General features: G+C 38.6%; 2 protein-coding genes across 2 annotated transcripts; one reads left to right on the plus strand and one right to left on the minus strand.

The window, feature by feature from the left end:
- Positions 1-9,388: 9,388 nt before the first annotated feature.
- On the minus strand, positions 9,389-10,417 carry LOC134649353 (BRISC and BRCA1-A complex member 1-like). The gene is made up of 2 exons (XM_063504068.1): positions 10,273-10,417; positions 9,389-10,191 (listed from the first exon to the last, which is right to left on the minus strand). The coding sequence occupies exons 1-2, from the start codon at positions 10,335-10,337 to the stop codon at positions 9,405-9,407; spliced, it is 852 nt and encodes a 283-aa protein (XP_063360138.1). The 5' UTR covers positions 10,338-10,417; the 3' UTR covers positions 9,389-9,404.
- Positions 10,418-10,781: 364 nt separating this feature from the next.
- LOC134649355 (UPF0415 protein C7orf25 homolog) lies at positions 10,782-24,839 on the plus strand. The gene is made up of 9 exons (XM_063504069.1): positions 10,782-11,076; positions 15,172-15,355; positions 15,658-15,794; positions 18,533-18,702; positions 19,117-19,255; positions 19,663-19,735; positions 21,014-21,148; positions 22,711-22,853; positions 24,729-24,839. Exons 1-9 carry the CDS (start codon positions 10,918-10,920, stop codon positions 24,810-24,812), a joined length of 1,224 nt encoding a protein of 407 aa, XP_063360139.1. The 5' UTR covers positions 10,782-10,917; the 3' UTR covers positions 24,813-24,839.
- Positions 24,840-25,083: the final 244 nt, after the last annotated feature.

A 25,083-nucleotide genomic window follows, 5' to 3' on the forward strand; every position in this document is an offset into this window, starting at 1 on the left:
GAGTACCGCGGACTGCTACGGTTCGAAGTTGGAATTGGGATCACACCTTAACCGTCACACATCGCCGATAAGACTGATATCAAACGACATTCCATTGCAGACAACATTCAATCGGGGCTCCCAAGGGGGAAGGCGGCGGAGTTATATACATTATACAGGTTTAAACATTTTAAAATATGTAATATCATGGATCAAATATACTTTTAAGACGCTCGAAGTTGAGCATTATATTCTAATGTTCGGTTCTGCTTGTAACTATCAATTCTGACGTTGCGCCGATTATAATCCTTCAAAGGCGATCAAATCACTCCATTTTATACTGCTCAACTGCGTACGTTTCAATTTGTCTATGGTAACATCGAATCATCTAGTCCTGTCTTCCTGGCAATTGATTGCTTTTGAGTGTAACCCTTGATGCCAATTCGAACTTGCATTGCGATGTTGGAGTGATGTCATTTTGCTATCATTCGACCATGCGTTTCGCTGGCGACAGAAGTACGAGCGAAAATGAAATCATTTTGATGTCTGGATTTAAGTTCGTATTGGCCTCCTTATGTGTATCATCATACTTCGAGTATAATGTAATTTACTTATTTTTAATTGCGATTTCAATCTCATAATTCATGATATTAATTTATGCTAGCTTACATCTCGGAACTTGCACATTTTCTTTCTTTAATAAAATGACAGATATGAGTACATTTACCTGATATAACATTCGGTCATACTTAAAAGATAAGAAAATGTTAAATTCCTTATTGGCATATATAAACAAGGCCCCTACAAAGTAAGATTGTACTTCGTATTTGGTAAAAAAGATTGAGATCGGTTATTGATATATGTATACTTATTGTATAAAATGCGTATTCGTAACCGCCGCGTGTAAACTTGGTTAACGGCGGTCGCTACTCTTACTTAGGTGACGTGGAGGAATAATGGAAACTGCCTGTCTATATTATTCACTCGTCCCTGTATAAACATTGGCTTGTTTGTGTACTTTAAGATCGTTGTCATTCCATTTCTCTTTTGTAACTATACTCTCACTTGTAACACCGCTCCCGCGGTCACTCTGCTCTCAAAGTAGCTGATTAGACGGGTCCACACAAAACGAGTCGCCTCGTGGGGAAATTGCCGCGCGAGGCAGCTCGGTCGGAGGCAGTGGAGACGTGCCTCGCCGAGGCACATCTACACAGAGCTGCTTCGCTCGGCAATTTCCTCGCGAGGCGGATCGTACTGTGTGGACCCGCCTGTTAGTACATATATATTTTATATTATTGTATTATTATATGTTTAGTTGGCGCCGACAGGTTCATTACGACATTGTACATAGATTTAAACGTGGTGAGACTGATAAGTGAAGTTATTTATTTGTTTGTAAATCAAACAGTGTCAAATCTTAGGCATCGATAGTATCGTTATATCCTAGGATCTCAGATGTAAAATATTGTAGCTCTAGAATGTTTCGGTATAGTTTGCGATTAAAAATTACGATGATTATGAAACAAGCTTTATTTATTATATACTTTCCTTAAATTCTACGTATGTTTGTAAACGAGTTGCTTTAAAATTAGCATAGTGAAGTGATATTAGTGACTTTCGTTTGTACATAATGATTGTGTTTTAACAGTTTTGTTACTCGTATGCAGCGTGCGATTTCAAGCTTATTAACATCTAATTTAATAATCTAACGTTTTAATTGTTTGAAATCTGTAAGAATCTAAAAATGTAAATATGCAGTTTATTTTATACGCATCATTTATATGCTACTTTTATTTTTATATCATTTACTCAAATGTATGTCTTCATAAGTTTGTTTTAAATAAAATGTAATCGTTTTTGCAGTTTGCTTGTTGAAACTGATTTGCCGCCGCGTTTGTTTGATTTTCAATAAGTATCACTGAATATTCTGATTATAGATAAAAGTAACATCTGAAGTTGCCTTTCAGATACATTTATAATGGAATGCTCTTTCTAGATACATTTAGATAGAGATATTTTTCATATAATTTTTGTGATTCTTTTGTCATCTCTGCTCAAGTCTAGTTTGTACCCTAGAGTTGATAGTTTTGGCATTTCCCAGACACATTCAGTATCAAACATACTATACTTGTCATTAATGAACATGTTAGTTCTACAGCTGTTAGTGTATGTATATCGGTAAGTATGGAAGGGAATTAAACTGGCTGTGCTGGAAATTAGAATTTAATACTTTCATCAAGTAAGAAATTAAGATATGGACATCAGGTTTAATAGAATTACAACATTTATGGAATGTTAACAATAAGTTGGCGTTTTAAGAGCCGACGACTAGGTATTCCCAGTAGTTAACTAATTAACTTCCTATGGCTTGCCAATGGGGGGCATTCCAGAAGTTTCGGGTACGTGACGCTATTAGCTAACCTATAAAGGTAAGAAGCCGATATTTGATAACTTAGCCTTAAATTCAACGGTATATAATACAGATTTCTGCAGGTTATTAGTAGCTGCCATACCATTCGCGTCACGTGGGTACAAAGACCTTTTTGTGGAATGCCCTAATGACAATTACAATTATTATATGGCGACAGCGCCTTGAAATGCTTTCCCGGTTGCATCATAAAGGAGCCTGAGCTCCGCTCGGCTACCTAACAGCAGTGGTAACTACTGGGGTTAACAAGATTGTAGTGCTTATGGCGAAACAGTAGTGTATCTATTTGCAAGTATGTGTGGAAGTGTTCGAAACTGTTGTGTAATAGCCCTAGATTTTTTTTATACCATCGTAATATTCGTAATCCCTTGAAGAGCTGAAATAAATATGTCAAAAGAATAGTTGTCTGTTATTTCCGATGACACAATCCAAAATTAACATGTAGGGGAGATGTGTGCAAAATGATCCCCTTAAGGGCAAAACCTTTTAAAAACGCATATTAACATGGCTGACATTCCAAATCTACGTAATTTTGTCAGGTTCTAAGTTGCCTACAAAGTTTAGAAAGGAAACAACAAGACATCTCCCGTTTTAACGTGGCGCGATAGCAGTAGGACTTTAGTAGTAAAATGGAAGACTGATAAGGACAAACGATAATACTGCTTCCTCCAATATACCAATTGAAAGTTACCATTATAACGTAGTGTCGTTCTTTTGTTACCATCCCATTCGGACATGGTGTCGTCTCGTTATTATTTCAATAGTATCCTACAATCTCGGACACAGCCAATGTCAGAGTAATATTATATGGCCAATGTAAAGTGCTATTATGCAAATGGATTTGAATAGCCGTGTGTATCAGGATGGCGGGTGTACATCAACAAATGGAGCTGCGGTATACGTTAGGAGTTAGTGCTAGCAATGTGCCAAATGTGCGCCAAAATTGGAGCAATGTGCTCTTTAAACTCCAGAGATATTTAAGAAATAGATGACGCCCGCCATCCTGACGTCAGGTTGGCGGGTGCATTTCCAGATCCAGCCAACGGCTGCCTACTCAAGGGTGAAAGTACTGCCTAAGGTTAGTGCTCGCAATGTGCTTCCACATGTATGAAGCACAATCAAATTCAGAGAGCGGTTAAAGAGAAATATGGAATTGAATAAAAATATATATAGACGCCTGCTCATTTTAAATAGCAATATTACATCTTCATTGCAGGCAGTTCAGGCGCACACAAATCATGCAGGCGTTTTACACAAAAAGTGATTAATAACATGATACTGGATACTAAACCCGTCTTAAGTCGATTTTTTTATTATTATTTTTTAATAGACTTGTTACTTATTGAACTTGTGAGAAACACGCAAAAAACTCGTTTAGGTACCGTGAAAACGAACACTCGGTAAAATATTTATATTACTCTACGACCAACTATTACACACATTAAGTATTACTATTGCTTGAAGCTACAACATTTTCTACAAATGTGTCTACGTTAACCCATTCAAGGCCAGCGACTCTGCGTATGTAGGTATTAGTCAAGTGTGCTCAGAGCATAAAAAGGTCAACTACGACGTTGCGTGAACAAGAGATTTCCTTTGGCAGGATTGGTCCTTAGGACCCAAGGATGGATTTAAGAAGAGGAGCCACCCAGATTTTTGATGCAAGTGGGGGGTGGGGGGGTTTTAAGCGTCTGCGACGTCTGAGGTTAATAAGTTTAGGTTCTAAGTCAAGTTTAGTATCATTTTCAACTAAATCAAAGTTGTAGACATTTATTGATTCCCCATACAACCCTACACCTTACCTTTCATTTTAAGGGATTTTTTCGGGATAAAAACTATCCTATTCTTTTCCACGAGACTCAAACTATCTCTATACCAAATTTTATCTAAATCGGTTCAGCGGTTATTGAATCCCCATACAAATTTCCACCTCCCTTTTCACACCCTTAAGGGATTATTTTTGAGATTAAAAGTATCTTTGTTCTTCCCTGGGACTCAAGTCATGTCTATACCAAATTTCAACTAAGTACATTGGTTCAGCGGTTTAAACGTCAAGAGGAATTTAAATAAAAATTCTTCATATATATTTTATGTGTTTTTACTACGGAATGGTAGAAATATGATATCATAAATGAATTCCGCATCCCCGATTTATAGAAAACGATACCAAACCTAGTAGCTTAAATAATATAGATAACTAGATACATTTTGAGCCCCCCCCCCCCTAAAATTTTACACCAAAAATCTGGGTGGCTCCATTTTTTAAATCCATCCTTGGGTCCTAAGGACCAATCCTGCCAAAGGACATCTCTTGTTCACGCAACGCTGTAGTTGTAGCGCTGGCGGTTCACCAAAAAATGCTGCAAATGGTGTTAAAGGTATGAAAAACGGTACGATTTTTGTATGGAATTAAAAAAAAATGTTTAGAAACCTATCGTGTGTGGTATTAAACGAAAGGGCTTTCTGAGCCAATTCTAAAAATATATCTTAGCTATTAGCTATAATTTGAGGTATATTTTACAAAAAATATGGAACGGTATTGTATCTGGAGAAGCCCAAACTTGGTATGTTTTGAAAATTATTTTTATTATAATTAAATAAAAATTACTGAAATGTAATGATGTGATATATTTTTAGAATTGGCTCAGTAAGCCCTTTCGTACCCTAAACTTGACACTGTGCATTCTTATGCACGATACACTTTTTAAAAATCTACGCAAAAAGTTAACTGCTTCATACTATTTTTTGACGCATATTTTTCGACTTAATTTTTTTATTTTTTATTTTAATAATATACTTAATTGGTAAAAAAATGTTTTATGTCGCGTGCATCACTGATTTTCAGTGTAGCACGCAAAATGGCAGGCCGCAAAGCTGCGTCTACGCATCGTATGGGAAAAGTGGTACTTTTTAGTGTTTTCCTTTTAGATTTCGGTCTATTTATGATTGTTACATAAAAACGGAATATATATTCTATACAATTACGTATTTTTATTAGTCATTGCATTATTGTTATAGATAGCATGAACTCGTTTTATTGTATGTATCTACAAATGCACACCGCCAGCTTCTCTACTAACAACATGCTTTTTTAAATGTATCTTTAAAGGAACACTGCCAGGTTGAGGTTGCAGAATATTTACTGTCTTACTAAGAAATTATTAGGATTTTAGGACAAATTACGATATTCTATTTATTAAAAGTATTTAACTATATTACTCAAGTGCCACAAATATTACAGATGAGGCTACATCAACAAAATAGAGCTCGCAATCTGGTTGCTCTTGTTCCTCACCCCTGGGTCAGATCAGAAATAAACAGCAGCAGTTGCCTTCATCTTTACCATCTTCTCTAGAGCACCTACACCTTTTATCAAACAGCGATCATGAAACAACAGATATCGACCTCAGCCCAGCGACCACTGCTAGCCATGACCAGCATGCCACCACCACCATCGCCAAATCAGATAACATTGCTAGTACATTCAGAGTGAGTCTCCAACTACGAGACAAACAGTAAGCCGCTCTGAACAAGCAAATGCTCCAACATCATCCCATAATCCTATATCCTACACCATCGCCATTTTCAGGTTTATCATCCTTCATCCTACTCTACAGATTCAGTGTTCCTTTACTTGCAGTAGCTACTCGATCAAAAAAACTAAAACTATAATTGTGACTAAAAAGAAGCCAGTCCAATCAAAACCTCTCACACTGTATTGGAAATGTAGCGATTTACCGGAATTGCGCCAGTCAAAATTGAGCAGAAGTTTTCGAAAGGTCAGTTAGTGACCTGACTACTGTAGTCACAGAACATATGTAAAAAATAAGCCAAATAAAAAGTAGCTGTTGCAGGGGAAGGAGCACTGAAGCTGAATGATAAACCTGAAAATGGCGATGGTATAGGATTATGGGATGGTGTTGTGGCATTCGCATTTGCTTGTTCAGACTACTTCAGACAGGCTTACTGTTTGTCTTGTAGTAGAAGACTCACTCTGAAGATGTACTAGCAATGTTACCTGATTTGGCGAAGGTGATGGTGGCATGCTGGTCATAGATAGCAGTGGTCGCTGGGCTGGGGTCGCTATCTGTTGTTTCATGATCGCTGTCTGATAACAAGTCTAGGTTCTCTAGAGAAGATGGTAAAGATGAAGGCAACTGCTGCTGTCTATTTCTGATCTGACCCCGGGGTGAGGAACAAGAGCAACCAGATTGCGAGCTCTATTTTGTTGATGTAGCCTTATCTGTAATATCTGTGGCACTTGAGTAATATAGTTAGTTTTAATAAATAGAATACCGTAATTTGTCCTAAAATCCTACTAATTTCTTAGTAAGACAGTAAATATTCTGCAACCTCAACCTGGCAATGAATCTTTAAAGATACATAACTCACCTTACAGTGAACCTGGCAGTGTCTCTGTCGCAGTCGGATTGTATAATTTTTTATTTATACAACGTATCTTTAAATGCACTCTGCCAAGTATGCACAAATTAACATTTAATGAGGTATGTATCCTAGGAGAGATGTCGTAGTCAGATCGTATAATCCGCCGTATTACATTACGGCTAGCCGTTTTACAAAACAGGGGCGTTTTGAAATGCGGCGGTTCGACGATTAGCCGGATTGAATGCGGCTGAATGAAAATCCGCCGGAATGTATTCGGCGCCATACGCCATAAGTTCTTAGCTAGCCGTAATGTAATACAGCGAGTCATTAGCCGCCGCTTTGACAGTTTTTAGTTCCTATTTTTAACACTCGTGGCGCTGCCTGACATAACAACAACAAACTATGAAAAACGCTGGGGTGTCCATCAAATCTGGAGTTCGTCGGACTGTTTCTTTTCAAAAAACATTTCCTTCGCAACTTAACTAGACGGAGCCCCGAAGCGGGGCTCCTATTTCTGAGCGGTTTGCCCTTCGGGCTTCAGATGAAGCTACCTAACGAACCTAACCTACCTACCTATTGATTTAGTGAGACGTCCGTGAAAACATTACACTTTGGGGAAAAAAGCGTAGGTAGGTAAGTAGGTTAGGTTCGTTAGGTAGCTTCAGATGCCCGAAGGACAAACCGCCCAGAAATAAAAGCCCCGCTTGCGGGGCTCCGTCTATTTAAGTTGTGAAGGAAATGTTTTGGAAAAGAAACAGATGTAGTGCGGTGGGACCATGGTAAAAATAAATTAAATTGCAAACATTGTCAAACTCCGGTTACGTAGGCGACCGAAAGAACTGGTCACTCTACAATCTAAATAGTAGATACGATGCGGCTAAACGTAGGCCGCCTTATTGAAGAACGTATCGCAATGACAATCCGGCTAATCGTCGAACCGCCGCATTTCAAAACGCCCCTGTTTTGTAAAACGGCTAGCCGTAATGTAATACGGCGGATTATACGATCTGACTACGACATCTCTCCTAGGATACATACCTCATTAAATGTTAATTTGTGCATACTTGGCAGAGTGCATTTAAAGATACGTTGTATAAATAAAAAACTAAAAGACTAAGATTTTTTTTATTTTTTTTTGTACCCTTTATACCAACCCTTAATATCCCTTTATTAGGATAAAAACACTAAATTCGAGTAAAAAAAATCCTGCCAAGTTTAGGGTTAATACCACACACGAAAGGTTTCTGAACAATTTTTTTTTAATTCCATACAAAAAAAGATGACGTCATAACTCCTCTCGTTTTTTTTATTTGTTGGTGCTTCGGGTCAAATTGTTTCAAATGTCCTAAAGATCAATCGTACCGATTTTCATACCTTTAACACCATTTGCAGGATTTTACTGATTTTCGCGGTGTACCTCCAGCGCTATTGACCTTTTTATGCTCTGAGCACACTCGACTAATACCCACACACGCAGAGTCGCTGGCTTGGAATGGGTTAACGTAGACGCATTTGTAGAAAATGTTGTAGCTTCAAGCAATAGTAACACTTAATGTGTGTAGTGTTTACGTAATAGTTGGTCGTAGAGTAATATAAATATTTTACCGAGTGTTCGTTTTTACGGTACCTAAACGAGTTTTTTGTGTGTTTCTCACAAGTTCAATAAGTAACACGTCTATTGGAAAAATAAAATAAAAAACTTTTTGTGTAAAGCGCCTGCATGTTTTGTGTGCGCCTGATGAACTGCCCGCAATGAAGATGTAATATTGCTATTTAAAATGAGCAGGCGTCTATATATATTTTTATTCAATTCCATATTTCTCTTTAACCGCTCTCTGAATTTGATTGTGCTTCATACATGTGGAAGCACATTGCGAGCACTAACCTTAGGCAGTACTTTCACCCTTGAGTAGGCAGCCGTTGGCTGGATCTGGAAATGCACCCGCCAACCTGACGTCAGGATGGCGGGCGTCATCTATTTCTTAAATATCTCTGGAGTTTAAAGAGCACATTGCTCCAATTTTGGCGCACATTTGGCACATTGCTAGCACTAACTCCTGACGTATACCGCAGCTCCATTTGTTGATGTACACCCGCCATCCTGATACACACGAATAGCCGGGGTCCACACAGAACGAGCATACGCGCGAGGCAATTTCCTCGCGCACAAAACGGCCAGTGTAGACGTGCCTCGCCCGAGGCGGCGCGCGCGAGGCACGTCTACACTGGGCATTTTGTGCGCGAGGAAATTGCCTCACGCGTATGCTCGTTCTGTGTGGACCCCGGCTAATGTACCAACTGTGATCAAAGGGTTAAAATAAAATAGACGTCTGGTAAAATGAATAATCCATTAGTAACTCTTGCTAAACAGATCCCTTCCTATATCTAGGTATAGAATAGACATTGGGTTTAATAATACTTACAAAATGGAAAATTATGTTTGACAGTTTACTAGAAACTACTAAAAGCACTGTTTTTTGTGTATGCTTTGATTGACTCAATACTCGGCTAATGTAATGAGGCCATGAGTAAGCCCATTTATAATAATAAAAAAATAAAAAACTCTAAAGCTTATGATAAAAAGAAACGATGGAATCATCTTTCTTATAGTTTATTGCCTAACTCCAAAAGTGTAGTTGGCGAGCCGCTGCAGGGGTCTCTGGAGCGGGTGTGCCAGCAGCTTGGCTATGCAGTCATGGATCTTGGTTGCATTCCTCGACACCTCATACACATATGAATAACCATCGTCCAAGTCCTGAAGCGCATCATATATCTCTTCACATTTGTTTTCCCTGCAATCTTCTTCATGCGCTAGCAATATGTCAATGTAGAAATAAAATTGTTTCTTGAGAAATATGAAATATGGATCGTCTTGAGGTATGAGTGGTATGCAGTAGGATCTCCCGTACAAAACTAGCATGCGAACCACAAACGGTGGTGGTAAAATGCACTCTTCTTGCTTATACTCTGGTATTTCCACTTTCTGCTTAATGATTTGAAATACCTTCTTAAAATCAAATGTTTCAGATGTACATCCCTCAGCGTTTATGTAATCAATCGCATTAAAAACGTCTTTTAAGTTGTTTGTAAAGTTTTGCACCCAAAGTGGCTCGGTGTCCTTCATAATCAAAAGAGCAAATTCAGTTCGTTTGTTGATTGCATGCTTAGAATGTAAAAAGAAGTCCAGGATCCGCTTCATCATGTTGATCGGCGAGAAGGTAGTGCCGTCTCCCAGCCGGTACAGGGAGTTGTTGTCATCGTAGCAAACGTCGAGGCATATAATGATCCTCTCCGGTACATTTACATTGGGCAAGTTTGGTTTTTGAAAATTCGCAATTACTTGCTGCTGCAACTCCGTAATATGATCGCTCGAGAGCTTGTTGATACTGTCGGCATTTCTGAAATATAAGATAAGCTATAAAAGTCCAAGTGTTTTGTTAACGGATTACCTGTCTTTGGGTTTTGTTTGGAAATCTTACCCTAAGTCGTTGGAATGTTCAGCTGTGTGAGAATTACTGGACGATATAATTTCAGGAGAATCCATATGTGATGTAGATGACTTTACGAACGCAATAGTAATTAAAATGCAAGAAATTAAAATATATAGAGTTGAACAATAAAGTGGCAAGTGGCGTCAGTCAGTGGCAATCAAATCAATCTGACACTGACAAACAAAACTTTAGCAATAGGTATACGCTCTAAAACGAGCCAATTTTATTAGGTCGTTAGTACACTGAACTATTTTTACAAATATAAGTATGGCATTTCAACTTCTCGGTAAGAGAAGAAAAATAACATTTCTATAAATTTTAAACAAATTGTATAGACGATTTACTATTAAAGTAACATTTTTATCTGCAATATCTAGTCCATGTCTATTGTTTTGATTGTGTATATATAGCCGTAAATTGCACAATTTCAAAATTGAATGACCACCCCTGACAGTGACAGTTCAGTCAGTCTTGACGCGTTTCGTAACGTAAGCAATAGAAAAGTGATTTTTATTTTATATCTTGAAATTATCTGTTAATTATTTATTTACAATTGTTCTAGTCATACAAAAATAATTATATAGTATCTATAAAAACGGTGTTATATTATGACAATAATTGAGTAACCACAAAATGGAAAAGCTTAATTCCATCGAAGAGCTTCTGCTCCTAGTTGATGAAAAAATCAAATATGGCAAAGAACTTGTGTTATTGTTGCAACCTATACAAAATATCGATGGGGTCATGAAGTTACAAAGAAAGATTCGTCAAGAGATGGTGTTTCTCAAAAAGGTATATATATATGTCGGAGCGAGACACCAGAAAGACGTATTGCAGCATTACAGTTCATAGTTAGACGCCTGTAAAAGTCGATTAGCAATGTTTGACTATGTATTATTTGCTTGTAACGAAATAATGAAGCTGCGTAGTGAGTAACGCCACCATCTATTGGCGTATTATTGAACTAAAATGACAGGTAGAAGGCTTTGGAACGTCAAGAGGAGTATCTTGAGTGAACGTAGGCACGAGCAGGCATTTTTGTCGTTATGTTGGTAGACTGGTCAGGCAGGTTTACCAACTTGAATTGGAGGCGGGAGCGGTTGGCTCCGCCGCTGGAACTGGCTTCGTTCTTCTTGATCGGACCGCGCTAGAGATCGGACGTTAGCCAAGCTCGTGCCTAATTCGCTACGTTCCTGAAGGCTTACACCTGAAGGATTATTCTGAAAGCTTATAGATTCTCACGTTCTTTAACCGTTTAGCTAAGTGTTTTATTCCAAGTGTTATTTTGATTTCTTATGTGCCATTAGAAGCTTACTTTTGTAAAATAAAGATTTGAACGATTTCAAGTGATCTTTTTATTTTAAATAAAATCATTTTAGAATAGTGATTGGTCGTTTTGATAATTTAGTACTGAAATATAGTAGGCACTAGTATGGTTAACAAGTCTGAATGTTTATTTCATGCGTGGGTAGCATACCTACTATTTTGGCTGTGAAGTAATACATCTAGGTACTACCCCCACGCGCCCACCGCCATCGGGACCATCTGTTCGCCGACATCAGCAAGTGGGATAGATGCGGAGTTTCATGTATTGCTTACACAGCCACCTGGGAGCGTGGTGTATTTCTGGTGACCTACATTCCATAATCTGGACACTTTGTAATGGTAAGCTCACGTGTCTAACCTTGATTGAATGGTGAGTGTAATTCATTGTTATTTGGTGAGAATTATTGTGAAATTGTGAATTATGATTGAGGCAGTCGAGCATAGCGGTCGTTACGTGACGTCATCTCTGGTATCGCCGCGTTTCTTTACAATTAATTTTTGTAATCCATTTAGATCGAGGCGATCTCGAGTTATTTTGATTTGAAATCCATACTGTTAATTAAAACCAAGTATTAGCTATCACGACGTGATATTATTTCATCGCTCACTTGTGAATCTACCCTCAATAATTGATTTGAAAATACAATTAATTTTTAAAATCCGTTGAAATCTAAGTGATCTTAAGTTATTTTGATGTGAAATCCATATTGTTAATTAAAATCAAATATTGGCTGTCGCAACGTGATATTATTTCATCGCTCACTTGTGCATCTACCCTCAAAAAATATTTTTTTCATTAAAATACAATGCACCGTTAGAAATTGATCCTGCTGATTTGCCAATGCAAGGATTATGTAATCTTTACCCTGTAACGTTTAGTAATTAATAAAATTGCGACAAATTATTGCTCGTAATGCCGTGATAGATCACAAATCGTGCATACTATGGAAACATGAGCTACGCATATGAAAATTAATGTTACAGTGTCCTGCAGCCGGAGCCGAGCGAGCTTGCGGACGCCATTGCGCCCGTGATACAGAGGCGGCTATGCAGTATCTTCTGTGCTGGAGATTTGGAAATAAAAGGACAGGTTTCGTTCTAATTGTTTATTAGTGAATTTTATTTTGAGTGTAATGGCGAAGCATAACAGTCGAACGTAACTAATAAGCTGTCACTTTTCGTATTGGCCCATTTTACCTTGTTACTTATTATTGGAACACGTGTTTGTTTGTTCATAGAATGAAATAAAACGCACTCATTAAAGTTTAAATTTAACTCTGAGATTTTTGAAGTCCCGTATACATTGGAAACATGTTTTTTGTGTCCGCTACCTTGCATTTCATAAACCTTTTGAGTTTAGCCTGCATACATGATGAACCTGATACCGTGCAAATGATGATTTCAGTAACAGCCAGCTATGTTGAACCACATCGTGTCTCTCGCAATCTGCCACAGCAACGGCAACGGCAAGCGGAAAGGATTAGCCTCCGTGCTTGGGTTGGACCTCACCACCACCACCTTTGACTTGGTCGCGTGCATCATACTTTATTAAGCTGGTGAGCAGTTCCCATTTCGTTGGGATTATTTTGAGATGTTTTACTTCTGCATAGAAGTCTTGAGCGAGTTTCTGTTGTTAAAGCTAAAGAAGAAAGCTATCTTTAGTGATTTTGATCAGTAATGTTCAGTTTCAGTTGATCAGTTGACGCTGATAGTACCAATGGTTCTGAGTAACATAATTTAAAGACCTGTTGTGATTTTCTTTTTTTTTGGAATTCACTGTTAACATTGTTTTGCTTTCGACGGACTGAAAGCTTGTACTTTCGTAGGACTGAAATTATGCCCGATGGACTGGGCACTACTGTTTTGCTTTCAATAGACTGAAGGCACGCCCGATGGACTGGGCAATACTGTTTTGCTTTCGATGGACTGAAAGTACGCCCGATGGACTGGGCACTAGTGTTTTGCTTTCGATGGACTGGGTATTGTTTAGTGACCGCATCAGAAGTGCCGGAGCATGTAAGAGGTGCACGTGGTCTGCTTTTTATGTGCAGAATGCTCTTTGCGAGGAGTAGCACTTACGCGGCTGAGATGGTTACTTCTGACGAGGGTCTGGTATCTGCCGAAGGACTGGCAATGCACCGAAGGACTGGTGTTGTTTTGTTAAAAATTAATTCCCGTTTATTTACTGTGTTCATATGAGTAAAATTTGAACTATCAATTCAGAATGTTATTTATTCTAAGATGTCTTACAAAAATTTAGATCACATATGACCAATTTTTTTTTTAATGCCAGATAATTTCCCCGTAAATTGATATTGACGACAATAGTAGTGATACTGTCGAGCAATGAATTAGAGCTGTTGTGATTTGTGTTTTTGATGTTTGGGATTGTTCTGTTTTCACATAAATTTGAGAGTATCCGCCAGATGGAGGCGATGATTATTGGAGTGTATCCGTTAGATAGCGGCGATGATTACTGATGATTATTTTTATTTAGTCGTTGCTCGATGGACTATTTTTGACTAGAGAATTGAGGATTGTTAAAGTAATTTTGAACAATTATTTTTTCTGGTTTGATTGATAACAAAGTTTGATTTTAATAGTAATTTGAGTGAGACCCAAATTGTTGGTCAGGAATGACCGAGCGATGAGATACTGTGCTGAGTATTTTGTTACAGAATCAAATGCATACACCCACACACGAGGACGTGTGTAGCGCAGGACGGCCGTGTCGGAGCGAGACACCAGAAAGACGTATTGCAGCATTACAGTTCATAGTTAGACGCCTGTAAAAGTCGATTAGCAATGTTTGACTATGTATTATTTGCTTGTAACGAAATAATGAAGCTGCGTAGTGAGTAACGCCACCATCTATTGGCGTATTATTGAACTAAAATGACAGGTAGAAGGCTTTGGAACGTCAAGAGGAGTATCTTGAGTGAACGTAGGCACGAGCAGGCATTTTTGTCGTTATGTTGGTAGACTGGTCAGGCAGGTTTACCAACTTGAATTGGAGGCGGGAGCGGTTGGCTCCGCCGCTGGAACTGGCTTCGTTCTTCTTGATCGGACCGCGCTAGAGATCGGACGTTAGCCAAGCTCGTGCCTAATTCGCTACGTTCCTGAAGGCTTACACCTGAAGGATTATTCTGAAAGCTTATAGATTCTCACGTTCTTTAACCGTTTAGCTAAGTGTTTTATTCCAAGTGTTATTTTGATTTCTTATGTGCCATTAGAAGCTTACTTTTGTAAAATAAAGATTTGAACGATTTCAAGTGATCTTTTTATTTTAAATAAAATCATTTTAGAATAGTGATTGGTCGTTTTGATAATTTAGTACTGAAATATAGTAGGCACTAGTATGGTTAACAAGTCTGAATGTTTATTTCATGCGTGGGTAGCATACCTACTATTTTGGCTGTGAAGTAATACATCTAGGTACTACCCCCACGCGCCCACCGCCATCGGGACCATCTGTTCGCCGACATATATATATATATATATCTGCCATGATTATTTATATTTGTGGTTAAGAATTGTTTGTACCAATTTTCTTTATTTTAGCTACAAAAAACTAGGAAAGTGAAACTTGAGCAGCTATCCTGTTCAAACTTACGACATTTGGGTGCAATGGTGGACTGTGCCTTAAGACCTGGTGTGGTGGCAGTGTGTAAAATATTTCATATTGATGATGAAAGCAAACTAGTTATTGATGTAATCAGCGATCAAGGAAAAACGTGGACCAAAGGTAATTAAGACCTGTTGAGTTAGTCAACATATTTACAGTATAAACTATCTGAATAAAGTAATTTAAAACTTCACAGAGTAAATTTTTTTTCTAACTATTATTCAATGTTTTTGAATAAAGTAAAAACTAAACAGATGATTTTGTTTGACTACTGAGTTTATGTTGTTATAATTATGCTGTTCAGATTCCTACTATTCTAAATGATCATCTAAATGTTTTGACCGGCACTTGCAATTTTGAGATAGAAAGGGGTAATAGTAATTTATATTTAATTTAATTCATTGGTCACTTTATAATTACAGTAATAGCAAGAAATCCCAAATCCCTTTCTGCTCTGAGTTCCGGAAATGCATCATACGGGGCTCGGTCCATTCTAGACCAGGCAGAGGACTACTTGGAGTGTGCCAAGTTGTACCCTTGCATGTACCAGCCTCCGAAGGTATGAATTACTAATATTACTATGGAGTTAAATAGTCATAGTTAAATAGTCATCTTAAAATTAAAAGCATTTTTTTCTCTTTATTTGAGCTTGCCACAGAAGTCAGCATGTTGATCCATAGAAAATCACACATTTATATATATTCTTAAAATTAACTTATTCTACATACTACAGCCTCAGCCTTACGCACGAGCTGCAACGGCGCCATGAAAAAGCAAGATATAGAACTCCTAATCCTAATTAACTATCTAATTTAGTTTTCCCAAACTATGGGTCGCAACAATTGAGTGAGCCCTGAAAATACTAGGGCATCTGAGCGTTATTGATAATATTTACCTCCCCATTTTTAAAACTGACAAGAGGTGTGTCCCGAATTAGGCAGTTTTTGTCAGGTGGGTCAGAGCCCAGTCAACTTTGGGAACCACTGATCTAATTTAATTTGTTTTTCTCTGTTTCACCTCTTGATGACCCTCTTTACGTGTAAAATGTCTCCTATGTGATTATATTTACATCACATTTATAATATAACTAGAAAGTATTTATACAGAATGTATTAAAATTCTTTTTCACCTCAGCAGCTCGAACAAGGGTAGTTTGCTACTTAAAAACAGTGAGCAAAATACGATTTTGCTCACTGAGTGAAACAAAATCAGCAAAATGCGATTTTGCTCACTGTTTTTAAGTAGCAAAGTACCCTTGTTCGAAATGCTGAGGTGAAAATTTAATTGTTGGTATATCTTAAGAAAACATGAGTGAATAGAGGTAAGTGATGAAGAAGGAATACATTTTTCGGGTTCTCTAATATGTTCTCACTGCTGAGGTGAAAAGTTTTGTGAACTACACGAGACGGGACTCAAAATAAGCACTCGAAGAAATATCAAACTTTGATCTCTTGTTGTACAAATAACTATTATCCCAAAAGTAAACTCTCATGTATATCATTTTCTTTTTATGAACATCCTGCCTGTATAAAGAATAGATATGAGCGCCGCGCCGGCGCGCCGCCGCCGCCGACAAAATTTTCGCGCCGCCGCCGCCGATGCTGCGCTATCGGCGTGGCATCGGCGTGACCTTGGTAGTTACTACTACTTTCGGAATCAGATAATATATTTTTAATCGAGTTTAGATCATTAACGGCGCCACTTCGAATAGTTTATAGACATTCAAAAGGTATTTTAGGCCCATATAATTCAAAATATAATTCAAAAATATCGAAGGCAAATGCAAACTTATCTGTCTAGTAACCGCGCTACTAGTCTTGGGGAAACGAAATTAATATGCTTGTAATAAACATACTGATTCCCTTCCATTTTTATTGTGGAACGTTCCACATTACAATTTGTATATATGTATACACTAGACATATGTCAATCACAATGAAAAAATTAACTGTGATCAACTCTGGCTAACGTGAGACTCGAACCCACATCTTTGGATTACCGATCCAATGCATAACTAATTTTGCCAGCTAACCGTCCGTCATTTACCGCGAATTTAACCATTGCAAGCATGGTTAAACGTCTTTAAAGGGTATAAAATGGGGTTAATTTTGAGATATTAAGCGTTTCCACGTCCAAATGTCCGGCCGTTGGCTTCGCACGGAAGGGTGTCGGAATCGGGTCTCAATTAAACTTGGCCACTGTTCAAATTTCAAGCTTTGCTCTCTCGCAGCTCAATCTTTGGCCTTGCATCGCTCGCATGGAATTAAGCCGCTATCTGAACCTGCAAGTTTTTGGCCCTGTTTGGAGCTCAACTTTCGACCTGTTTTAAAACGCTTGAGCATTGCTCCTTATCCGATCTTAGCTCCATTGTAGCTCGGCCTTTGGCGTCGCACGAATGCGCCCGCAGGAAAGCTCCAGATCTTTAACACTATGGCTTCAGTCTTTATCAGCCTGCGCCCTCGCTCTGCTCTTTTGCAGCTCGGCCTTGCACAGAAGCGCGCCGCAATCGGCGCTCCAGGCGTTCGGCCGTCAGCCAAGCTTACACTTGGCGTTCGATTCTTAGCTGTATGCTTACCTGCAACTCTTCCTCTGGCCTCGCATTGGGAGGCGTCGAAATCAAGTCTTCGGTGTTACATGGAGCTCGGCGTTGGGCCTCACTTTTTGACACAAATCGGTTTTGTTGAATCGATATTGGTTAATGACGAAGCTCGATTTTCTTTGGACTGTCGACAAGACGTTTCCCTGATACAGTCAATCCGCAATTTTTAACTTAGCACAAAAGATAAGGGCATCGTTAAGATCTTCCAGCCAGAGCCTTGCCAAGATTAAGACCGCCTCTGATGCCGCGCGATACCGCTTATCCACAGTTTATACGATATCATTTTTTTCGTACCATTATTCAATAAATTATCCTTGAAAATAAAAAATGCATTTATTTCATAACTTTCTTACAGCAAAAACATGTTTTTTTGGTAAAAGTTTGATTTGAATTCTTTTTTCATTTAATCGAAGGTGTTTCAAGGCCACGCCGCCGATTCGCCGCCGCCGCCGACCAATTTTGACCGGCGCGCCGCCGCCGACTAAATGCCAATCGGCGCTCATATCTAATAAAGAATTAGGATATAGTTGGTCAAACTAGTAAATAAGAACAAAAAAAAACTATACTCATTCATCCTTTTCTTTTGGGTGCGAGTACTAGTGTAAGACGAAGACAGTATGATTCTCTCTGTCTGTGTTTGAAATGAGACAGTCCTTTGACAAACTATAGTTATATTATAATTAAACACGTCTTTACAGGTGATATTCGAATTTGTCAGTGGCATTGAAGAGAGTTTAGCAAAGAAATTAAAAGCAATAGGTGTGATAGTTAAAGGAGATATATTACCAGATTCCAGTCATGCTGAAGAGTATGACGACTCCTGCCCGTCTCAGTCTAGTGATGATGAAGATGAAATGCTTGAAGACAGGTAATTCTCTACTTATTTTATAAACATAACTGTCTAGAGTTAGACCAAGCTAAAATGGCAGCGATTTTGACAGCCCAGACGGGTGATAAGTAAACATAATAATTACATAGAAGTTTGACATTTAAAATAACACTTGCACCGTCTAGCTAGGCTATCAAAATCGCTGCCAACTTAGACCTGTCTGACTCTATCTGTTACAGTTTTATGTTTGATATTTTAAACTAATTGAGATGAAATTTGGTATGGAGCTTGTTATTTCTCATAATGATTTAGAACCTTTTCCAAAGAGTTTTTAGGGTCCAATTTTGCTTATTTTCTGACTTCCTTATGCCCGTTGAAGGGTTAAAATCATTTCTAACAGACTGGCTAATGGGACAACATAAAAAAACCACCCATTTATCCAACATTTTTCAGTAAACCAAAAACACTGCAAGAAATGTCCCAATGCATCGTGGAGCACCCCGAGATCACCACCCTGAACCTGGATGTCACTGCCATGATGGCTTATGTCAGCAACATGACCAACGGCCACTGCCACTACCAGTTTAAACAGGTAAATGTAAATTTCTTCTGTTCGCAAAGCAGCAAAGCAAAAAACACTAACAAATATCCAAATGCATCGAAGAACACCCCAAAATCATTCTGAACCTGGATGTCACTGTCATGATGGCTTATGTCAGCAACCACTGACTTTCATTTCTCCTGTTAAAAAAATCTGTGTACACGCAGATAGGTTTAAAAAACTTTTTTCCTATCGGTTTTTTAATTGTGACGAATTATAATACATAACAGATAACATATGTGTAACATACATTCATTGACTTCATTACGCAGTTACACAAATCTCTTTTTTGACATCAGCTATTAGAGCATACAGCCGCGACCACAACCACTTTTGAATGTTGAATTGAAAGGTTAGTTGAGAATAAATTGGCTTAAAAATTTAAATTCTTATTACAGGAAGTGCTAACTCAACAGTGCGCTTGGGAGGCGGAGAGGCCCGTGAAACCTATCTTGGAGAAGATATTTGAGGGTAAGTTTTTTGTATTAATTATAAATATACCTACGTAAAATACGCTGATTTAAACTTTCGTGATTTTTACACATGTTTAAAATGTGTTAAATGTGCAACGGGACTTAATCGCGTATTTAAGTTTTAAGATTTACCTCCGACGTTTCGAGGACGGCGTTGTCCCCGTGGTCGTGGTGAAGTGTGGGTAGTTTGAAAACCTCGCACGGTTAGAAGATATTGATATCAACTTTAGCCAGTCTTCCCGAGGCCACGGGGACAACGCCTTCCTCGAAACGTCGGAGGTAAAGCTTAAAGCTTAAATACGCGATTTAGTCCCGTTGTACAATTTAATAATAAGTAAAATACTCATACTGCAGTCACAAATCTCAAAGAGTTTTTCATTGTATAAGAGGTGTCTAAAAGTCTAAGAGAAAATCGTACCTTGAATTTAAAGCTGCAGATAACATGTAGAGCGGTTGGTGGCACAATTTTTGTACATTTAACTGTTTCTCTTTACGATTTCAAGATAAAATCGTCATTTACATTATAACAACTGACACCCCGTTCACCATTTTTACGTAAAGGCAATATTTATGTGTCAGAAGATGGCGTCGCAACTGTGTAGAAAGACCCTTTTTAGGGTTCCGTACCCAAAGGGTAAAAACGGGACCCTATTACTAAGACTCCGCTGTCGGTCCGTCCGTCCGTCTGTCACCAGGCTGTATCTCACGAACCGTGATAGCTAGACAGTTGAAATTTTCACAGATGATGTATTTCTGTTGCCGCTATAACAACAAATACTAAAAACAGAATAAAATAAAGATTTAAGTGGGGCTCCCATACAACAAACGTGATTTTTGACCGAAGTTAAGCAACGTCGGGCGGGGTCAGTACTTGGATGGGTGACCGTTTTTTTGCTTGTTTTGCTCTATTTTTTGTTGATGTTGCGGAACCCTCCGTGCGCGAGTCCGACTCGCACTTGGCCGGTTTTTTTTAATAGTGTTCAAAACACTGACAATCCAACCTCTAGACTGAGCTTAGGCCAATTCTTTCATGAAACCGATGCTGCCAAAAATACGGGGGTGCGGGGGGACGAGGTGAGCGAATCCCGTGCCGTGATTGGTCCGTTCAAAGACACGGACCAATCACGGCACGGGATTGACTCGAAGATGGAGTAACGCTACCGTATGTGTGGCAGAGGGGGTAGCGCGACTATGCTGTCTAGAGGTTGGATTGTCTGCGGTTCAAAATAACTTTATAACAAAATAATGTTAAGAATGCCCTAATGACCTTAATCAGGGAAGAGACTGGTCTGCTGCAGAACCGCCTGGGACGACTTCGCGAAGATAGTGGAGACGCTCGGCGGCGACATGGAGAGGCGACGGACCGCCGACCTCAAGGAAAGGGTCACGGTGTACCCTGACGATTACGCAGGTTAATAACATTATCTTAAGTACACCAAAATAAAGGTAAAACAATAGTTATTTGTACAACAAGAGATCAAAGTTTGATATTTCTTCGAGTGCTTATTTTGAGTCCCGTGCAAGCGAAAGATTCTATAGTAGATTCACGAGCGTAGCGAGTGAATCTAATTTAGAATCTTGAGCGTAGTAAGGGGCTCAAAAGCGCACGAGATGTAAATAACTTTGATCTCGTGTAGTTCACAAAACTTTTCACCTCAGCAGTGAGAACATATTAGAGAACCCGAAAAATGTATTCCTTCTTCATCACTTACTCTATTCACTCATGTTTTTTTAAGATATACCTACCAACAATTAAGTTTTCACGTCAGCAGCTCGAACAAGGGTACTTTGCTACTTAAAAACAGTGAGCAAAATCGAATTTTGCTCACTGAGTGAGCAAAATCGCATTTTGCTCATTTTGTCTCACTCAGTGAGCAAAATGCGATTTTGCTCACTGTTTTTAAGTAGCAAAGTACCCTTGTTCGAGCTGCTGAGGTGAAAAATAGTTTATCTTTACACTGGCCATAATTTGTTGTTTTTTGAACGCACCTTAGAGTTTAAAAGACTTTTTCGCCGACTGAGACTACTAATTAACACGCTTTTATTAGGTCGACCTGTATGTAACTAACTTGTAATGGAATCTTGCAAGTTATATTTGATCCACTTCCCGGTTTCCGATTGAGCTGAAATTTTGCATACACATGTAAGTCGGGTGACAATGCAATATTATGGTACCATCGAGCTGATCTAATGATGGAGACAGGAGGTGGCCATAGGAACTCTGTGATGAAACAACGCAACCTAATTGTGTTAGGGGTTTTTAGAATTGTCTCGATGAGTATTAGTTGTCTGTCGTAAGAAAAGTACAGTCAGCGTTAAAAGCATGTACCAAAAATGAATTTTTTGCCAAAAACTTATTTTCATACAACAGTCATCTTGAGATGAGTTGGTAGTACTTGGTAGTCGGAGATTCGAATGGAGATTAAGTAAAACCAGACATTACCGAAGATGTGTTACATATATTCTCAGTATCCAAGTATTAGAGAGAGCAACTAAATCTAAACATAACATATTTATAGGCTATTATACAATTACGTGCGTCGCATATTTATGTCGCAAGCAGTAACGTATAGTTACTGTTAATATGTTAACTTAGGCATATAGTACAATCTATTGACATTCGTTCCGATTTATTATTCTTACCGCTCTTAGTATTAGTATGACGATCATTATGAGATACCTACTTGTATATATTTTGTTTGACATGTATTCCGTTATTTATTTATTCTGAGATTCTGAATTTAACTTATAAATTGTTAGTGTTAATAGTTTGTATTGTTTTTTGATTATCATTGTTGACATTTTATAATTATATGTTTTCATGCTAAATTATGGACGACCATAATGTAAATTCATATAGATTAGCGCAAGAATAATTTATACTGTAATTTATCATTATGAAATAAATAAACTAAACTATGAGAAGGAGACAATTTTAACAATCCCACGACAATTTTGATTCATCTGTTACAGGGGAGGACGACCTTCCGAGACAAAAACTAAAAGTGCGCGGACATGTCCGTCTGAGGTCGCGAATTATATTCAACTTCGGGCATCGAATAAAAGCTATCACCGTGTCGGCGAATGAGGGGTTTGTCAGGGCAGCCCATCAACAGGTACCTGGCTTATTTTTACATATTATCATACGGTTTGACCGATTCGAATCTTCTAGTTCTTATAAATTGCACGATAAAGGTTTCGTCACACAGGCGCGTTTTCCGGGCGGGGCATGAGCGGGGCGCGCTGCTTTTACATATAAAACGCTCACGCCCCGACCGGAAAACGCGCCTGTGTGACGGAACCTTAAGGGTCTTAGTAAAATGTACCCAGTCAAGCTTACCAGCAGCACCCAATGGAAGTCCATAATGGCCATCGGAAAGTCGCCCGTGTTTCGAAACGTTTTTAAATATTTAGGCCATTTATTGTTTAGCGATTGGCGTGTTCGTGACAGTAAAGTTTTAAGGTGGCCACTGACGAGCCTTCCAACAGTCCAAATAGCGTGGCTGCACTCCAAAATCGGTCCGTGAATGTCAAAAACGTACAATGTTTTTTAAACGGCATCCTAATCGTGGATTTCCATTTGGATTTAAATCCAGCACGCCACTCCATTTGGACGTATCGGCGTGGCGACTTTAGACTGACTCAATGCAAGAAACGTACACCAAACGTGCGCCTCGCCATCTGGACGCACTGCAAACGCTCCGTGAATGTGCATAACTACGTCCATTTTTATTCAGTCTGCATGGCAATATTCAATATTCAATAAAAAACTCAAATGTCTACTTTTAGACCAAGCATGTTATTCTGTTGATGACTTTATGAAAGAGAATATGTAAATTTTACTATATTAACAATTATTATTCATTATTTAGAGATTTGTAAACTTTGACCAATGTATTATTTTCATCTAGAATTGTAAATAACTATCTTATTTCAATTGTACCTGTGTGACCTGTAAAATACTTTTTACCAATAAAGAAACTAAACTAAACTAAAATGGCGCTGCCACCAAGAAACGACACGACAACGAATTATGGTACGAAGCATGGGCGTATGAAATGGATCAATCGTCAGTGTACTAAATAATTGGATGCCGTCCATTTGGATGAATCCATTGTAACGGAATCCATTTGGAAGGCTCGTCAGTGGCCTGCTTTATATTTTCTTCGTGGTATATATTTTGATTCCCTGAGGTGTTTACATTATTTATATCGTTACGTTAGCTAACTTTAAGGTACTTTAACTAATTTATAATACAAAAGCTATGATTGATTGTAGTAGAGAGATAATCTAAGAAAAAACATGTCCTCTAGCATAGAGAAAAAAATACATAGAGTGCTCACTCCATACATCAGTTTTAGTACCAAAAAGACTATTAGCATCTAGCATTGAGTAGCGGAACTATCAGTACTGCTACTTGACAATAGATGTAGCACCGACCGGAAAGTCTTATGCTGTTGAGATAAGACTTTCCGGTCGGTGCTACATCTATTGTCAAGTAGCAGTACTGATAGTTCCGCTACTCGATGCTAGATGTAGACACTGAAATTAATAGTCTGAACTGATGTATGGAGTGAGCACTCTATGTATTTTTTTCTCTATGCCTCTAGTAAGCTAGCCGAAAGGGATGGCGGTGTACAGTCGCCATCAGATATATCGGAGTGGCCAAGGCGTTCACAACATCTGAACACGCACTCTTAGCCTTGACAATAGAGGTGTGTTCAGATATTTGTGAGCGCCTTGGCCGCTCCGATAAATCTGATGGCGATTGTACCTACTGCGACATTGTGTGGTGGGTTTGGTGGTCACTGCATGAATTGACAAACGTTAACTTTTGGCATTCAGATTTACCGCATATGTATGGAGCCGTACAGCGCCTTCTCGTTTAACTGTCACAGTCGAAGCTTGGAATTTTCATACATTTTACACATATTACTCAATCAAAGGATCTTTGACCGAAGACAACATAACAAATATGTGCGTTGTTTCAGGGCGTGACATACGCAGCATTTATCCACGAGTCGCGAGCGCTGACCGAAGGCAAGGAGCCGACCGCCACCAAGTTACCCTCATGATCTTTAATATTAAACGGTTTTAGCAGAGCCTTGTGTATTCTTTAACCTTTCATATGTGTATTGTTGTTGTCCTATGGGTTTGTTCCTGGTTCGTCGTATTCCTGTTTCGTCGGATTCCTGATTCGTTGAAATGTGCTAAAAATGCTAGAAAAAGGTGTATTCTTTAACCTTTCATATGTGTGTTGTTGTTGTCCTATGGGTTTGTTCCTGGTTCGTCGTATTCCTGTTTCGTCGTATTCCTGTTTCGTCGGATTCCTGATTCGTTGAAATG

Source organism: Cydia amplana, chromosome 7 (assembly GCF_948474715.1).
Source record: "Cydia amplana chromosome 7, ilCydAmpl1.1, whole genome shotgun sequence".
NCBI classification, from domain to species: Eukaryota; Metazoa; Arthropoda; class Insecta; order Lepidoptera; family Tortricidae; genus Cydia; species Cydia amplana.

What these genes read in the sequence shown, in the direction of transcription:
- LOC134649353 (XM_063504068.1), bottom strand. Translation starts at nt 10,337, where the DNA reads ATGGATTCTCCTGAAATTATATCGTCCAGTAATTCTCACACAGCTGAA. An exon ending in GAACATTCCAACGACTTAGG is followed by an intron (nt 10,192 to 10,272) that starts GTAAGATTTCCA and finishes CTTATATTTCAG; the next exon opens with AAATGCCGACAGTATCAACA.
- LOC134649355 (XM_063504069.1), top strand. Translation starts at nt 10,918, where the DNA reads ATGGAAAAGCTTAATTCCATCGAAGAGCTTCTGCTCCTAGTTGATGAA. An exon ending in GCATGTACCAGCCTCCGAAG is followed by an intron (nt 15,795 to 18,532) that starts GTATGAATTACT and finishes ACGTCTTTACAG; the next exon opens with GTGATATTCGAATTTGTCAG. An exon ending in GTACCCTGACGATTACGCAG is followed by an intron (nt 21,149 to 22,710) that starts GTTAATAACATT and finishes CATCTGTTACAG; the next exon opens with GGGAGGACGACCTTCCGAGA.